The sequence below is a fragment of the Copidosoma floridanum genome, unplaced genomic scaffold (genome assembly GCF_036245765.1).
Source record: "Copidosoma floridanum isolate Cflo_tuat_1 unplaced genomic scaffold, Cflo_Japanese_pri ptg000013l, whole genome shotgun sequence".
In the NCBI taxonomy this organism is placed as follows: domain Eukaryota; kingdom Metazoa; phylum Arthropoda; class Insecta; order Hymenoptera; family Encyrtidae; genus Copidosoma; species Copidosoma floridanum.
Genome location: NW_028321890.1, coordinates 23,961,120 through 23,979,709, shown reverse-complemented (window position 1 = coordinate 23,979,709; position 18,590 = coordinate 23,961,120). Strand labels below are relative to the sequence as shown.

Below are 18,590 nucleotides of genomic sequence, written 5' to 3'. Positions count from 1 at the left end.
CTGCGAGGATACACCTGCTTTTAAAAATCTTATCACGCGTCCGCCTGGACCTAATTTCCCCCGGACACTTTTTACTCCCCCCCCCCAGCGCCCGTTCGCTTTCTCGTTTGCTGTCGAGGGTGAATATCGTCTCGTGTCGTTGCAATCTCGTAACGCGACCTCTTTTTTTCTTTTTTCGTCGTTTCCTCTGTTTCGCTCGGCTCGTCCAAAGTGCGTCTATTTTTACCGCTGCCGGAGCGCGTGGACTAATCGAGAAATTTTTTCGCATCAATTAGGCGGTTGTCGTAAATAACGCGATAAAAGCGTGTTTGAAAGCTTTGATTCACCAGCACCAATTACAACGGGTCAAACGTCATACTTTTCCTTCCGAGAAAAAACCGAGGGAGAACAGAGGGAGGAAAAAAGAATTTCGTCGCACTCTACTTGCTTCCTGTGCCGGGGCTCTTCATCGCTGGTGTAATTTAAACGAGAACTCGTGTGTGCCTCACCTTTTCTTGGATCTTTGGAGCGTAAACAGCGGAAGGAGCCCTGCGTGCGGCTGTGCATTACAGAGCACACGTGTATACGCGGGCAAGAGGAGGGGGGAAAAAAAATAATAAACTGGGGCTCGAATTGCCTTGACATTTGAAAATAAGAGTAGAGCGTAAAATCTTTGTCCGTGAAGTTTTGCAAAAGTTTCGCAACGCCACACAATTTGCTCGTAAGTTTCATATTCAGGGGAAAAATGTGTTTGCGCTCGCGAGCGCGCCTCTCTACTTTTGCTCTTCCCAACAGTGCGGGTCCTTTTTTTTCTTTTTTTTTTTGTTTTTTTTTCCTTCCTCTTTCATAAATATATAAAGAACGACTTGGAGTTTATTCAAAGCAGACGGATACAAAATAGAAATTGTTGTTGCTCTCGGAGTTGGTCCCCACTTTGCCTCCAGAGAGAATTGTATTTTCATGTATTTTTTACGTATAAGCTTTGTATCCATTCTTATTTTTTTTCCCGGAGGTAGTTTTTGCCTTGCTCTCCAAAGTCAATTGTAAAATTCATACGTCAAAGCTTTATTGTCTCACGTAGATTTGTTACATTGAATTGTAAATCCAAGCATAATTTCAGAGTGTACAAGAGACTGGCACCAAAATTCAGTTCACGTTGCGCAAGCCAAATGTGTTGTACACGCATTCGAGAGCATAATAGAGTTTTAACGTATACTTATCTCAACAAACGAGCGAGCCTTACTTTTTTTCCTCCGTGGACTGGGCTTCACCAGTCCAACATATAGGAAAAAAATGCTAGCATTATCATAAAAATTAATTCATTGAATTTACCTTACGATAAAGAGCACATTACAAACTCAACGTCAGATGATCGACTCTATCTCAAGACTCGGTCAACGAATCGTTTTTTAGATATGATCATCGACTATCTGCTGATCCAACATATTTTCCAAGGTATATTCATTCCTCCATAGAATCCTCTAAAATAATATCCTTTGAAAATTACCGTACGAATAGTACCTGGTAAATTATTAAAAGAGCTGTTACTTAAAATCGTAATGTATTGTATCTGCAGCGTTTTTACAGAAAGAGTATTATAAATTTTTTGGTTCGTTTAACTACATTTTAATCCTACAATCTCACTGATTTTTATGAAACACTTTTATTTGTGAATGTGAAATTTACATTGAGCAAAGAATAAAAAATAGCAACAGACAATCTCATATCCCACCTCGGATCGTCAAAGCTAAAAAATAAAATATACCCAAGTAATATACGCCGAATAATAAAACATTGAAAGAACCAAGTTATAACCAATGACAGGCAATCGATGTCATTCTGAGGGTAAAAAAAAAAACCAGTACCAAAGAGATAGGGAGATTTTCATTTCGAAGCAATGCCCGAAAAATTCGAAAAGTAAAAAATATTAAAGCAAACCCAGAGCTCGCTCGCAAGGGGAGAGTCCATTAAAAAAATAATTCGACCACCATCACGAGTGTAATCCGATCGACGATCCCGTGCGCTCGGCGCAGCGTAAATTTTACCGAGGACACAAAAGAGCGCCACGGGCAAAGTCTTTGAAAGTTTAATTAAAAACTCATCCTCTCCCACCATTTTTTTTTTCTTTTTTAAATCCGTTTTCTTTCTTTTGCAGCCTGGACGCGCGCGAGCGGGACTTGTACAAGGCGGTGCACTGGACGATGAGCGGCGACCTGGGCAACCGGATGTACTTCCGAGTGGACAGCCAAGGCGACGTGGCTCGGCTCAAAATCCAAAACGTCACTTACGAGGACCAGGGGATGTTTAGGTGCCGCGTCGACTTTGCCAACTCGCCCACCAGCAACTACCGCGTCAACCTCACTCTCATTGGTAAATCCACGGGGATACAGCAGTTTTTCTCATAATATATATGATTTTTTTGCGAAAGTAGTTTTTCTGAAACTCTCGAGGCCCAATTCACGTATTAACGTACATACAGATAAGGTTACTCTTTCCTTTTTTTCCCCTCGTGAATCGAGTTTTGAACTTTCAATTGGAAACGCACGAACATATTTGATAAACTGATTTGTAAGTTAAATCAAGAGAGCAGCCGGGGAGTCGCTCGCATGTATCCATGATTTCATTAGTGTACCTGCTCGTGTGTACAGAGAGCGAGAAGGAAGAAGCGAGTGTGGAGCCGCGGTGGAGGTTTCAATCGAGAGTGGCTTTTCAAAGATTCGCAGGCCATGTACAACCAATTCAGAATACGAGCATCCCTATTTTGCGATCGATTGTACATTAAATTAGTCAAAATAAACCATTGCATCTATATAATGCCTTCTTCGAAAGTTGATTTAGATATCTTGAAGAAGAAAAAAGGTAAAGATAATAAATTTGCTGTCAAAAAGTTTCACTCGTATACTCACGCGTAATAACGAATTCGGACCACCATTCGACCCTTTTCAGTGAAATTTATACCAATTCACCTTGTTTGGACTGCGTTAATGCTAGGTAAAATAGCTCCTCAGCCTTTTCCCTCAAAATTGGCGTACCCCGCGGGCATCGTCCTCCACATGCAATTTTAATCCACTCGGAAATTCCCTGGACCTCAAAGTTTTCAATTCAGAAATTCCATTTCCATAACTTATCAGAATTCGAAAAACTTTTCCCAGGTAGGTACATAAAAGCTCGAAAAGAGCGAGGTGGGGGGGGGAGGGCGGGTATATCGCTTTCACAAGCATCAGCTTTTGCCCTCCCACAATACTGTGTCAACGCGTCTTGAAAAATGGCCCACTGCGACCTCCCTTTGGCCATAACTGACAAAGGGCCTTTGAAAAAAAATATGACGCCGTGTCCATTGCGAGCGAGCACCGCAGGTGTATATATACGTTTTTCGATCCGTAAACTTCATCGCGTCCCCGTAAAGTAATCGTCATTTTTTTTATTGGCCAAGCTTGGAAGAGGGAAGGAAAAGGGAAACAACTGGCACTCGACGTGGTTGTGACCTTAGATGGCATTTGTAGTTGGATCGTTCTTGACTGAGGAAAAAGATATCGCACAGTTTCAAGGAAGCTTTCAGAGGCCATATATTCTCGCTTCATGGCGGTTGTAATAATCTTGCACCTAAAGACAAAAGAAAAGAGGATCGAGTGTCACCATCACTGTCCTTATTCTCCGAGTTTTTTAAGGAGTATCGGGAAACGCGTTAAAAGAAAATTTCTGAAGTTTACGACTCGGTCAGCGGCTCTTTGCTTTTCATCCCTTTGTTGCGTCGGCCAACTTCTATTCCTTTTGCAACTCTCGGTTTTCTGTTTTGCACACCAGAAGGAAATTAATTAATTCTACTCCCGATGCGAGGACTTGACGGGGGTAGAAGGGGTAAATTTCCGTCTGGCGTATTACCTACGTGCTCGGTGGTCTTTTGTCAACACAATAATTTGGTTGGTGCTACCAACAGCGTACATCCTGGTGTATGCGAATTTTAATTAAACTTTGATTTGATTTCTTGAATACCACCATAGAATATCGCACTTTTCGATTACGGTCGATATTATTGCTATGTTTCGGTTGATTATAGGATGTTTTGGTTAAACTTGAATGAGATTTTGGATAGGATCCTTTTGATGGGGAAAAAAATAAATTTAGTATGGTGTTTCTCGTCAGGAGTTATAATATATTACAATGAAAAGTCGTAACTTTTAAAAAATTCATAACTTTGAGTGTGGGAATCTATAGGACATTTTTGTAGATATCTAATACTTTTTTTTCATCATGAGGTGGAAGAAATCAAATTCCAAATTTTTATGAATACCCATTTCTTTGATGATACGCTATTGTAGTCAGCTTGAAAAGAAAATATACGGATGTTACTTTTTTTTCAGAGCCACCGTCTAAGCCTGTAATTTACGATGCACAGGGTCGAGAAGTTCAAGGGACAGGCGGACCATTTCTCGAAGGTTACGACCTACTCTTGACGTGTCGAGTGGCCGGTGGTAAGTACAGACTCTCTGGTACCCTCGCTTAAAAGCAGATGATCGTAAATCATTGTTATGATTATTATTATCTTTTTACGACAGACATAATATAATTTTTGTAATGCAAATGATTTCATCTTCTCGAGTTTTTTTTTTTTTTTTTTTTTTTTTTCAATTACCAAACCGTGAAACATCGAAAAACTATGATGACAAAATTGGTTACATAGAGGTGCTACGCTCATTGGCGATGCAATTTCATGCATTAAGGACTAAGCACGCACGCTCATTGTTACCCAAGTATCACTGTATCACTCCAATTAACGCCCGTGTACCGTACCAATAGGCGTCTACATTAATTATCATATCATTAGCACACGACTTCTCCATTAGTTGATTATGTATACCCATCAAAGTTAACCGATGCCGAGGCTATGTAAATAATTGACAAAGCCATTCTTAACACTGTCGTTGAATATACTGTCACTTTAATCGAATGCATGTGTACGATGATTAATCGCTTGAATACTAAATAATATTTTTTGCTCGATTTTCCTCCGTACAAGGATAAATAGTCCTTAAAACGCTCCTGTCTTGCTGGCCAACTCGAGGCTACTACTAATCAGCTTAGATAGTATCTCCTCTATGTTTAAAGATAAAGGACTTGGCATCTCGTTAGAATCCACGTAAAAAAAAGACCGAACAAAAGTAATGAGCGAATCATCGGTTCCCAATTAACTGGACGGAGAACTACCCCCTCCCTCTCTCGTGCGAACTATCGGCCTTTGTGCCCCGAGCCAAATGAAAACCCAATCAGGTGATTCGCGAAACGAGCGGTCGGGCGAACGTGCACACGTTATAATTAAGCCACGCGGTGTCGGCCGACTGTACATACGCTAACCACCCGAAATTTCTAGCTGGTCCTTTCAACGGCCTCGGACGGAAAAATGGCTCTCTCTTCTCGCGTGTCTCTCGCCTGTTCCCCACACCCAGTCGATCACGCGGCCCTTTAATTCCGAGAGCGCGTTTGCTCGTTAGTTGCGAATTGAAGAGAGAAAAAGGCGGGGTCCAACGGAGTACAAGACAGAGTAGTTTAGCTGGACGACTATGCTCGGTTGGATACACGTGTAGCTAGTGGGAAGACGTGTGCCGGACATACGAGCTTTTTAGCACTTTGTTGCGAGATGTTGGAGAGTCATATACAGGTATGCAAGCTCTGGAATAGCAAGTTAAAAAATCAGCGTCGAAACTCTTGGCTTTTCCATACATTTTATCATCTCGACGTAACAATAAATTCCATAGTTACGTATTACTCTCTCTTTCAAACAATTCTCATGATACGTTGGTGCCTATTTCTAAACGCATGGCTACAACGAGCACGTGCCTCGAAGCAAACTGTACGTCAAGGTATGGTCACATTACAATGATAGACCATTAAAGCTGTACGCGAGTGCTGGTGATGAATTCTTGATCTTTAATGTTATTATAATCAATCACAGCAGGTGATTTAAGGCGTATAATAGCTTGCATGGTCTTGCTTGACATTTCATCCTTCCTCATCATACAACAGTTCTTCATGTGGAAGCATAATTCCACAAACACTTGATAAACGCTCAATGATTACACGCCCTCATAACCCAGGAGTGCCCGCGTATATTATTTTTTAGTGATACCAAAGTAGATGTATAGAAAGAAAGAAAAAAAAAAGGGGGTAAACAAGTACCCTTTGTGCCGAGATAAACACCTTCCGGCCGAGCATTCTCCCATCCGACTTCTTTTCCCCTAGCCAATTTTCTTCCTCTCCACCCTTCAGCCCCGTTCCACCAGAGCATCTCCTGTATACAGCTAGCCCAATAACAAGTGCACGCGAGCGTGTGTCGTCTCCTCCTGTCCTCATCCCGCATTCTCGTTACCTACATTCCTGCGCGCTCCTCCTCGCGGCATCCGAGTACTTATATATCCCGTACAGAGGAGGAGGGGGGCCATTGTGCGATCAAAGAATGCCACGCGCACGCGAGCTAATCCCCGTTCCGCAGCCTACGCAAGGATTTCAGACTGTGTACGGTGCACGTAACAACGACGAGGACAAGGATGACGTTTTACGTGTCCACGCGGCTCACAAAGATGGATTAGCATGGGAATTACTTCCAAGTGGACGATACAGGGTGGTGGCTGGATGTTGGCTTTCAAAGTGACCGTTGGCTCGTTCGTTTTATCGCCAACCACCTTGAAGCCTCCCCCCATGCTCGGCTCGGTTTCTTTCCTGTATAATATACGTTCGTCCTCCCTCCCGAGTGATGAAAATAACTGATGGGAAACTAACCGAGGGAAACAGACGGTACACGTCGGGCAATGCTCGCAGGGAGGCGAGATTAAATCATACGCAAAGTTATTCCTTTTTTTTCATCAAAGAACCCCTTCGCGTTTTTTTTTTTTTTTTTTTCATCCTCGTTCGTTTCCACTTGCATGGTTTTTCGGAGCGAGAGGAGGAAAAACCGAGTCGGGTCTTCTGGGAAATTGTCCGGCTCGTCGGATTCAATCCCGTTCCCTCTGGTAATGGTATTTCTCTGTCCGACAACAGGAAAGCCGAGGCCAGTGGTGACCTGGTGGCAGGACGACGCCATGATGAACGGCGTTGTGGACACGCCAACGGTGATCGGCTCGGCGAGCAAGTTCACGGAGAACCGGCTGTTTGTGCCGAAAGTGACGAGGTCGCTGCAGGGGGCGAGGCTGGAGTGCAGGGCCGAGTCGACGGCCCAGGGCAAGTCGGTGTCCACGGTGAAGAAGGTGCCGCTGGATATATATCGTGAGTCTTTTTTTTTTTTTTTTTTTTTTTTTTTTTTTAATAATTTGTTGTTTGACTTGGCGTCTCTGCTCGGCTCCCGTGGGTTACACGTATATACGTGTACCTAGAGATTTAATTTTCGGTCGGAACGCGGGTCACGTAACTTTTAGCTTTTGGGTACTAGTGATTGAGCCTTTTTTTCGGCAAACTAATTATTTGACGATGGGCTTTTCTCAATATCTCCTTTTCGCGGAAAAAGTTTTTCAAAAGTATTTTCTTTGGGCTCGTACCGTTGCATGGAATAAAAAAGAGTCGCGAGGCTATAAAGTTTTAATTTTGCGTCACCGAGAAATCCAATAAGCTATATGCGTAGGTTAATTGCATTTCGTTTGTATACATGAATTTATTGGAACAACGAAGCTCTTTTCCGATGGAAATTCATCAAAATATCTGTAAAAATGTCTCTCTCTTCGGATGAATACTGACAACTCGTATGAAATCCATTGTGCTCATTTACGTGAACGAAAAGTGTAAAATTTTTTTTTTTTGTTTTTTTTTTTTTTTATTTTTTGGTAAGATTTAAAAGAATCACGTAGCATTGGTCAATCAAAAAAACTCCATTTACTTGATGGAACAATAAAACAGATGCAACTCACGAGTTTTTGATACCGTTATTTTTACGGAATAAAATAAAATGAAAAATACATAACGCTAGAGTGAAAAAGGATTTGCTAAAAAAAAAATCTGTACACAATGGCACGGGGCCCGAGAAAAAAAAACAGATTTCCAATCTCTCGTTGGCTTGCTCACAGTTCACCAGAGCACCCGTAAAAGCCAGGCATGTAAATCTCGTATCGCTCTGTCATACGAAAGAAAGAAAGAAAGGAAGAAAGAGCCTAAATATAACCGGGAGAACGCTAGTGACCTCCGCGAGCGCGTGCTCACAGTGGATTCTAGTGCTGCGGTGCGTAAAAATTTTTAAACCTCGCCGACAAAAAAAATGAGAGCTCGAGAGAAAAAGGGCACCGCTCGTAAAGGCCCCCCTCCCTTTCCTTTTTGAAGCTTTCTGAGAAAGTTTGGAGGAGGAAGCGCAAAAATACTAAACTCCCGGTGCATGGTGGACACGTGACGCGCTCGCCTCTGTGCTTGCAGCAGCTTGTTATTTTTTCGGAGTGACGGACGCGCACAATGATGATTTACTTCGTCAAAAATCTCCGGGCCTCTGGATTCATGAGCTGCACTGCACGAAATTTAATTTGATCCGGTGACGACTTTTTGCCATGTATCGCGCAATGGGACTTTTCTTTATGCTTTTCGATGTTTGATTCTATTTTATTGAACCGCACTGTAGTGCCTCTGATGTATTTGCTCAGTTTTTCCTTTGAATAATTATGAAAAATAATAAATTTTGTTAAACGACATTAGAGTATTTAATCATCCAGAGCTCGGCTACTTCATTAATTTTAATAGAACGACAGGTATTGCAGATAGTTTTATTTTTCATTGCAGTAAAAATTTCATCAAAAAAGTTACACGACAAAAATAAAAAAAAATTTGCAAGTTCAGGATAAAAGTTTGAATCTCATCCCCACTGATATCTGGGGGGAATGGAACGTTGGGAAGATTTATCAGCGCGTCGTGCACCCCTTGCATAAAAGTCGCAAGTTTTACAAAGACTCGGATTCGTATGTAATTTTGCCATCAGTAATACTCGGTATACGTGTATGCTCTCTGTGTAAAAGCCATCCGAAAGTGCTTTCGTTCCCTAGAAGTGAAACGTCGCGTAGGTTGGTATATCAACACATCGTTGAAAAAAAAAATTCCATAACCCAAAGCACGCGTGCCCACGAGCGGTGCAAGCACCACGAAATAGGCAAGAAGACAGACACACGGCACGTAAGCGCCGAAAGACGCATACGCGGAGCAAACGCCACGTGCCGTGGGGAGCTCAAAGAGCGGCAAGCGCAAGCTCAACTTTGTAAGTAACGTTTTGGTCCGCAGTGAAGCCAGCGGTGGTGAACATCAACTTGGCCGAGGATCAGATCCACGCGGGCCGGCCGATGACCGCGCGCTGCAAGGCCTGGGGCAGCTCGCCCCCAGCGCGGATAGTCTGGCGCCTCGGCAGCCTCGTCATCAGCAGCGAGTCGAGCTTGACCACGAGCTTGCGCAGCAACTCGACCCTCAGCAGGCTGGCCCTCGTGCTCGACAGGGACGACGACGGCAAGGAGCTCACCTGCCGCGCGGAGAATCCAAGGTTCCCCGGGGGAGTCCTCGAGAAGAGCATCGTACTCCGGGTTCTGTGTGAGTATCATATGCTGAAGATGCTCCTGTTTTTCGCGTTCAACTCTCCCTCTCTTCGGCCCATCCATTGAATTCTAAATGCAATTGCGATACTGACGTGAGCTTGTACAATCACCCTAGAAGTATTGCAATTGTTATTTTTATTTTATAGTACTACAAATAAGTATTTGAGCAAAATACCAGCCAATCATTCATCAAATGGTTAACTTTTAATATAGAATCATACGACTCGATAGAGCTGGTGAAAAATCTAATTTTTTTTCAAACTCTTACATGGAAAAATCCACACAATGAACTTAACTTTTCGTCAAATCTCTCGAGCAATCGGAGCACCAAACAATGCTCGAGTCCAGAAATGCTCTAAAATCCCTATAACGGTGCAAAAATTAAATATCATCCTGTAGCCAAACGAATAAAAGAAAAAAAAAAAAAGAAAAACAGGTCACAATCTTGGGGAGAGAGAGAGAGAGAGAAATAGAGCCACGGTATAATAAACCTCGGATAGTAATCGGCGATCGAGAGAAAAGCCGAAGCAGCAGCGGCAACTCCGTTTCCTTCGAGTAATTAGGGATGATTCAAGTCCTCGAAAAGTCGAGCTCTCGAAAGCACCCCATCGGCAAACTCGCCTCGCAGCCAAGCAAGCGAGCAAAATCACCCCATCGTGTACACTTGCACGCTGTATATATATACACATGCGCGGGTGGAAAACAGGACGGGGCAACGGCACGGAGTGCGCATGTATATGTGTACACAGGACCATTGAAACTTGCTGGCTGAAAACTTTCGTCGCGCTTGCATGTAAGTGCCGAAGAGGCAGAGAGAAGACACTCGAGGCAAGTGTGCACGGGGGAGGATGGGGCTGCAACTCGGTCCGAAGAACAAGGTGTAGCTTGTGAACTGCGGCGGGAGCAGCCAGCCCAAAGATCCCCAACTGATTGAACTTGCGGACGGGCCCGCTGTTTGCATTCCGATAGCCGGCCACTTCCTTCCTCGCAAGCTCACCGCCATCGTTTGCGATTATCCTCAAACTCTCTGCCTCTTCAAAACTCGTACGGACTACGAGCTTGCACAAAACTCTCGAAGCATCCTCATTTCCTACGCTGCAACGACTACTGTCTCGACTTGATAACGCGGTCGATTATTTATTTCCCCGGCGTGTGTTTGCTTCCGTTTTGGAAGCCCCCGAGCTTGCAAGCTCTCTGTTTACCGGATACAGGGGGAGGCGCGCCTGTATAAGGTAGAACGCGGAGCAAACGCCCCGAGGGCGACTTATTTTTCCAGCCGGTGCCAGGAGGAGATGGGCCCGCGCGGCAAATATACAGATAAATAAGAAAGTTTTCTTCCTTTCCCGGGTGTTCTCGGTTGCCGACGACAACGGGGCGCGATTGTAAATAAGTGAGGGGAACAGCGCGGAAATGACTGTTCTTTGACTTTGCTTGGCAGATCCGCCCAGCGCCAGTGTTAAGCTTGCCGGTGGCTTCGACCTGGACACCCTCAGAGAGGGCGACGACGTCAAGTTCGTCTGCGATTACCGGAGCAATCCCGAGCCAACGAGCATCGAGTGGCTGCACAACGTGAGTACCCATTGTTATTCTTTTTTCCTTTCCTCCTTTCTTCCATCAGCGCGACGCTGATGAATCGCGACGAATTTGAAAGGCGACGGGGCGTGAGTTGCGCCGAGAAAAGCTCGGAATAATCACGCTCAATTTTTGTGATTTATCGTCCTCGGTGCTTCCGGTACGACGCGGGCGAGGGTGATTCCGAAGGTTCTCTCCGTTTCGACGGATGTGTATACTCACGATGCCAAGGGGGGAAAGGCAGAGCTGAGGGATTAAAAAATGTTTCGCCTCTCCGAATTCGCGATCCTTAATGCGCGTACCTCTATTACTCGAGGCTTCACAAAAGACAGCGTCGCAGTGTCCAAATGCAACACGAGCGCCTCCGACGTCTGCATGATAAATGGGTCGTTCTTCGAGCTTTAATAAACACAGCTCGCTCGAAAAGCTTTTCCCCCGCGAGCGAGTATATTGTACGTGTAAGCCCATTGATCGAGCGTGGGAGGATCGCGTGATTGAATGAAAACCATTATTCCTTTCCTTTTTTTTTTTTTTTTTTTTTTTTACAACCTCCCTACTCTTCGATCTGACTATGCATTTTCATTTACTTTTTCGCCATTAGCCATCATCCACCGATTTCGCATCGGTATTGAGAGCAGCCACTACCTCATCATTTGCTCGGATTAACGATGGTATTCTCAACGAAATTCAATGTCCTATTTACTGCGAGCTTTTCAACACCGCGTATATTGCATTTGCATCGTAAGCAACGAAACATCGTGGACTATTGTTGAAACGCAAGAAAAAGTAGTTTCATACGTATAAAAGCACGGCGAGCGAACGAACTAGATAGTTGAACTCTGCTTTGACGGATCACGTGATCGGATAGAGTGCACAGGGTCTTTGGACGCAAAAAAAAGAAGGAAAGCTCCTATATATGTATGTATGAAACGTAATGTGCAATCAATCGCTTCAGAGCACCGAAAAACTGCTTGGCGTTTGACTCGATAGCCGGTCAAAAAACGGCAAACAACCGAGGAGGAGAAGGACCGAAGATGAAAGAGAGTAAAATGTAAGAGCGAAGAAAAAAAATGTACCTCTGAAATTTTGCGAGGGCCCGTAAAGGAGGTACGACGCGTTTTTCCGTGTTTGGTATAGAGGAAGGGTGGAGAAAAAAAGCATTGATATGCATCAACGGGAGCAGAGAGGAGGAAAAAAAACAACAGCTACTACGTGAGCACCGGAGTGCAAGAGGGATGGAGGAGGAAGGGGGTGGGGGTGAGAGATAACAACACCACGAAGATGTACTTAGGCAAATATGCGTGGTGTGGAGGAGAGGGACGAGGGGACGTAAATAGGAAGCGGATAGTGGGAGGAAAAAAAGAAATATAGTCGGCAAAAATGGACTGCCCGGGGTACCTGTGAGCGAAGGCAGCCAGAGAGAAGAGAGAACGGATGTGGAGGAGGAACGGAAGATTCATCGTTTTGGAGATGCCTGGTGCGACGTACGGTTTTTTTCTTTTTTTTTTTTCTTTTATTTCCTGGAAGCGACTTTACGCGAGGGAGGAGTAACTTTAATCGGGGATGTATCCGCTTCCGCGACGCGAACTTTGTTGCAACGTTACGACTACAATATTTTCTCGCGAATCAAACGAAACTAACTGAAAATGATTCTGTTTGATCATGTATAACTGAGGGGGACAGCAGTATATTGTTTGGCCAACATTGATTTCAGGTAGATCCATCATTACGTGAATTGTATCACATTAAATGTAACACAATAGATTCGTTGAATGGGCATTAAGTACATCGTTGTTTGTATAATGTTGAATTTCAAATGTCGAATCGGACATTCAATAGCTGAATAGAAAATTACAATAGTTACACCGATAATTGAGCGTATTGGATGATTTTACTTTGGTAGAAATTTTTAACATGATCTAAAGAAAAATGAATGGTTGTAAATATTTTTTACGACATTTACATCTTTGATTTTAAAATAATGACGAAAAACCTGTATCGTAAGCTATTTTTTACGTTTTTAATACCGCACATCTCACATATATTTTCGTACTTACTTCAAGGGCCATTGTATCCCACACCCAACTTGTCGATCAACAAATGGTCATTAACAAATTCACCGATACGATTCAAACGAGTATATCACTCACGAAAAGTCTGTATGCTCTCATTCATAATCCTTCGTGTCAGAGTACACGTATACGAGTGTGTGTGTTTATGATAATCGCGACTGCCGAAGCTGAATTACCTGTCTCGCGAAGCTGAATAAAAAGTAGGTCTCACCGCGGGTTGGAAAAACCCCAACTCTTGACAAAAGTAATCAGAGCCAATGGAAGGACTTCTTTTCAAATTAAATCGCCCGGATTTCCACGGGCGGAAAGATAGTCGGACAAAAGCGACGAAAAGCCTCAACTTCCCCTTGATACCGGGAGGGTGGGGATCATGCATATTTATTATTCGAGGCTACAAAGACGCGCCGGGACTCTTCCCAAGAGTTACCATACCGATCGATCTTTCGCTTCGCGCACGTAGATATGTATATACATGCACCCATCAGCATCGTACGGCAAACTTTGGCGAGAGAGCACGAGCAGAGAGAGGAGGCGGTATCTTTCGTATTTTTTTAACGAACCGGTTTCCTTCATTAGCGGGAAAACTCGTACATTCGCGCTAATGGGCAACCCGATCTGGTTTATCGATTCTTTTATAACTACTTTTTTTGCCTCGCTTTCGGATTCATTTCTCTCGCTTCTTTATTCGCCCCAACTCCCGAGAAAGTTACCCTCTCGGAGGATGGGGGGGGAAGCAGAAAATAACGAGAGAGGGAGAAAAAAATTATTACAATTAATTTGGCAAATTAAGATAACATCCGGGCGCTTATTTTTCTCCTCTCTGCTCGAGCGACTCGAGCCCCACGTGCAAACTTGATGCTCATTTGGATCGACGTTTCGGAAGATTTATGACCCGCTTGATGATAACTAATGATGGCGAGCTCTGGAAACAAAAAAACAAAAAAACAAACAAAAAATGATATAATTAAAAACTAGCAGTCACGGCAAACCTTACGGTACAATTAACCAGAGATGGATGATCCTTTCGGGTAATGGTCGCGTTGTTTGTCGGGGATACGCAAAGAGGGACACTCCCATATACGGAGCTATGATTACTCGTAACTCGAGCGGACATGCCTTTCGCTTGAAATGGAATATTTTACCGATGTATACCTGGGCTCAAACGCCGGCTGAATGCAAAATTTCCTCGGACGAATCCGCATTTGGAATTCGTATATTTAATGGCGGAAAAATTTATCACTCGAGTGTGGCCTACAATAAAACTTGTGCGCCCTGTACGTCATGCCCAAGATACGGGGAATGCTGTACACGCGGAAAGTGAGGAATGTATGGCACACATCGGAACGCACGTACTACTCCTCATATTATACATTTCGAGCGAAAGAGCTTCGAATCACTTTCGTGCCTATACGCTACGCTTGCTCTGTCGACTTTTTTTCCTCGCGATTGATCTTCTTCTTCTTTCCAAGCGTTTTCAGCAGTTCCGAGCACGGGGAGGGGGAGCATCCGTATGAAAAAGTATTTCAAATTATCAAGGTATACGGGGTAAAAACGCAAATAAAATACCGGGGTTTTTCACGAAACATCTAACAGCGGAAAAGTAGGTATGCAGTATCAAGAATTCTTCAGAGGGTCTCGAGTAACTGTTTGAGTTGGAGTACAAAGCGGGGAAATCGCGTCGATTGCTCCAAGAGGGAAAAAAAGGTCCATTGTACGCGCGAGGGAGACCTTTTCACTCGACGATAATGAGAGCCAAGTGGGTCGCGTTTCTTCGCCCTCCCTCTTTTTTTTTTTTTTCTGTTTAATTCAGCCACTGTACACAGCCCCACGGGGTAAAAAATTAACTTGTTCCCTCGACTTTTTCTTTTTCCTGACTTTGTTGCGACAACTCACCGGGAGAGTTATAAGTGTTCTGATCGATCCGTTGTAGATGCGCATCGATGGATATCCAAATAAAATTACTGCTCGCGTCTTTGATGGAGAGACGGTAACGAGTATCGAGTACGTAATCCGTATTAATTAGTGTTCCAGCCGTCGAGGGTATACAGCTTAAAGTGCACATCAGAAAATTTTTATTGCCCAGTTTTTTCCCCCCTCCTTCTATCTGTGCTGAGTATCAAACTTTCTCGCGAGAAAATACGAGAGCTCGCAAAGGTAGGAATAATGATTGCTGCGTGTTTCATAACGATAGGTTGAGAAATACTTTACGTAAACTTTAATACGCAAAATCACAATTTTCCAAACATTTTGCGATGCAACTTTCTTTGCTACATACGCGTAATTATTTCATAAAAATATTGATACCTTTTGAAGAAAAAGCTGTGCAGGTATTTTAAAAAAGTAGTACGTTCAAAAATAACGTTGCACCCAAAAGTCCGAGCGCACAAAAGGACGAAGCTAATTAACCTTCCGAGAGAAGGAGGGTTTATAACGCGTAGGATCGCGAGTAGCACATTTCGCGGCTGGCGCGAAACTTTAAATGAGTTCTCCACCCCAAGGCACGAGTCTGGGGTTTTTTTCCGGCCGAAAATAAATACAAACAGCCCGACCATAACACTTCCAAAGCGTTCCCACAGTCATCCCCTTCCCTCCGGCGTGGCAGACCTTGTTTCCCAAGTGCACCCTCGCACCAGTTCCCTTCGATCCACCCCCACACCCACCTAGAAGTCACGCATCTTATTTTACCGTGGCATATTGATTATTCGCAGAACGAGCCGCTCCAGCACAACGTCGAGGCCGGAGTACTGGTCGCCTCGAGCAGCCTGACTCTGCGTGTCCTGGGCCTCGGCCACACCGGGGCTTACGCGTGCGTCGTCAGAAACGCCGTCGGCGAAGTCCAGAGTCCACCGCTCGACATCCGCATGAAGTGTAAGTACACCGGCCAACAACCCTCGTAACCGTTGACGTTCATATATATATATATATATATATATATATATATATATATATATATATATATATATATTAATTTGCTCCGTCAGTCGCTCCGAGGTGCAAGCCGGGGCACGAGTGGCAGGAGGTGGTCGTGGCGCGGGGCACAGCGTTAAGGCTACGCTGCGAGATCGAGGCAGACCCACGGGACGGTGTGCGGTTCTCGTGGACGCGCAACAGCAGTCTCGGGGACGTGTTCGCGGTGGCGCATCCACGGCCGCTCAGCGCGACTCTCGAGTACGTGCCCAGGACCGACGAGGACTACTCGACCCTGGCTTGCTGGGCGAGCAACAACGTCGGCAGACAGAAGAGGCCCTGCGTGTTCAATATCCTACCCGCAAGTAAGTTGAACGACCCCTCGGCTGGTTGGCTGGTTTAATTTTTCTTTTACATACAATTCCTTTGCGGTCATTTTGGGGGTGACTTTTTGTAGTCATCTGAATGGATTCCCTTATGTATCTATAATATGTATGCATCGGCAGCTCAAAGTGGATCGATGAAGACACGCACGGTAATGGCTCGAAGAGTTTTTATAATTTCCATTCGCGTTGTCAACTAACTTTGTCACCAAACTTATGGTTTTAAACGATCTTTGACGTTTATTTGATTTTCTCTCAGCCATAGCAGAAACCTTACATAGGATACAATTTGTTTTATAACAGTAACACTGTTTGACATGTCTAAAAAATAATGTTGTTATCAGCTCGGAAGTCTCGCATCCCTCGCAATGCAGATGCACCGTCGACTCTTAGCAATACAAGTGTCGCGCGCGCAGCATCCGTTGTGTCACTTTGAGGCAAACAGCCCTAATGTGATTATCCTCTAATGGAACCGTGGATAATTTAAAACCAGCTCTTTGCCCACGGGCACCTCACCCCCTTGCCTCGTTAAACTTTTGTTGTTGACGTTACACACTACTCGCAGCTAACGACTTCTCTGTGGTCGTCATGCAGTACACGGCCCAACTAGTCAAGTTCGTCTCGTAATTCAGATACACTTGCTCTTGTTGCCGCCAAGACATGACGGAGCGCTCGCATCTAAGGGAGGGTCCTTGCTGGCTCAAACAATCGGGGCGAGTATCCTGATCCACTACGTGTTGGTGTAAGATTCGCTGGTTCTCTATCTCCTCGAAAAATTTGGTCAACTGGGCATGACTCGTGTGACTTGCCTTGCATGCGTACACATTGCAAACGAGCAAGGATTTCGAAAACTCCTGGCACAAGAACTCATTTCAAAGCTGTACGCTTTTGACAATTAGCATTTTAAAGGATCGAGAAGGGAGAAAGAAAGAGAGCTGCTCCACGATTGCATCTCGAAATGGAAGCGCGTAATTGCCAGTGCAAGGATTTAAGAATTTCATTAGATGCTTTTGCCAATGTATTTGATATTTCAGTGGAAACTTGCGCGACGTTACGTAAAAGCTTTATATCGGAGTACACTTATTGCGCCTCCAATCGTGCTAGTACCGTAAAACTCTCTTTTGCAATCACGGGATATAGTAAAATTTTTTCCCCAAGTATAATCGTTTATTTGAATGCCATGATTAAACACAAAACTCTCCTGGCTCGTAAAGCAGAAAAGATGAAAAATACTTATCCAGCAAACTGGCAATTATTAAGTTTCCTAGGGTGGTTTGGGGTGGGAAAAAAGAAAAAAGATAAAAACTCCTACCTAATATTCCTCGCGATACAGCACTCATTCATATTAGACGCGAGCAGGTCGTCGTTATATTATACGGACATTACGGCCTCGAGACCCTCGCAGCCACGACTTTTCCAGCAGACTCGAGAGTCCAACCCAGCCGGGCAAACTTCACTAGTAAATCTTCCCGTCGCGAATTATATGCCTGCCGAGTATTACACGCCATTAAGTCCGGTAATACAGAATCACGGATACCTATACATACCTACGCTTCTTTTCTTCCCCGAGATGTATAAAGTACTTGCACGCGTGCAGTATGTATTGTGCACGTAAATGTATGTATACTCCCCAGACATAAAACTGAAAGAAATCCAAGCTGACGCCCCACGGATACGACGCAGCTTTACGTCTTTACCGAGTAGCTTTCGATATCTTGTGCGTACACTCGCTACGTGGTGCATGGTTTTTTTTTTTTTTTTTTTTTTTTTTTGGCTTAAGAACAAAACTTTCCGTCCGAAGGGATGATTTTGTGCAAAGTAATCTGAAATTTTTATTCCTCGAAATGTAGGTATAAAATGACAACAATGACAAGTGACGAAAAAAAAAAAAAAAAAAAAAAGAGAGAAGGAAAGGAAAATTGTACAGCGAGGTAATCCGTCGGTCGAATCCATCAAAAGGTAAAACGCCACGAAATAATGGTGATTAAACGAAAATGTACCTAGAATCGAAAAGGGGGACGATAGGAGGGACGAATAAAGAAATGTAGCGAAATTTCCCACCCCCCGTATCCGAATGGTGGGTAGAATTAGCATTACAGCGAACGAGAGAAAATCGTTGGGGGGGACGCGACAAT

The 18,590-nt window shown here is 44.0% G+C and overlaps 1 protein-coding gene across 1 annotated transcript in view; it reads left to right on the top strand.

Annotated features, from left to right (window-relative positions):
* side (motor axon guidance molcule sidestep) overlaps nt 1–18,590 on the top strand; it is a 57,561-nt gene that overhangs the window by 28,655 nt on the left and 10,316 nt on the right. The window contains exons 3-9 of the mRNA XM_014363558.2: nt 2,135–2,349; nt 4,341–4,451; nt 7,012–7,236; nt 9,217–9,516; nt 10,960–11,090; nt 15,874–16,033; nt 16,147–16,437. Of these exons, the coding sequence (XP_014219044.2) occupies nt 2,135–2,349; nt 4,341–4,451; nt 7,012–7,236; nt 9,217–9,516; nt 10,960–11,090; nt 15,874–16,033; nt 16,147–16,437 (1,433 nt within the window). The remainder of the gene's footprint in view (nt 1–2,134; nt 2,350–4,340; nt 4,452–7,011; nt 7,237–9,216; nt 9,517–10,959; nt 11,091–15,873; nt 16,034–16,146; nt 16,438–18,590) is intronic.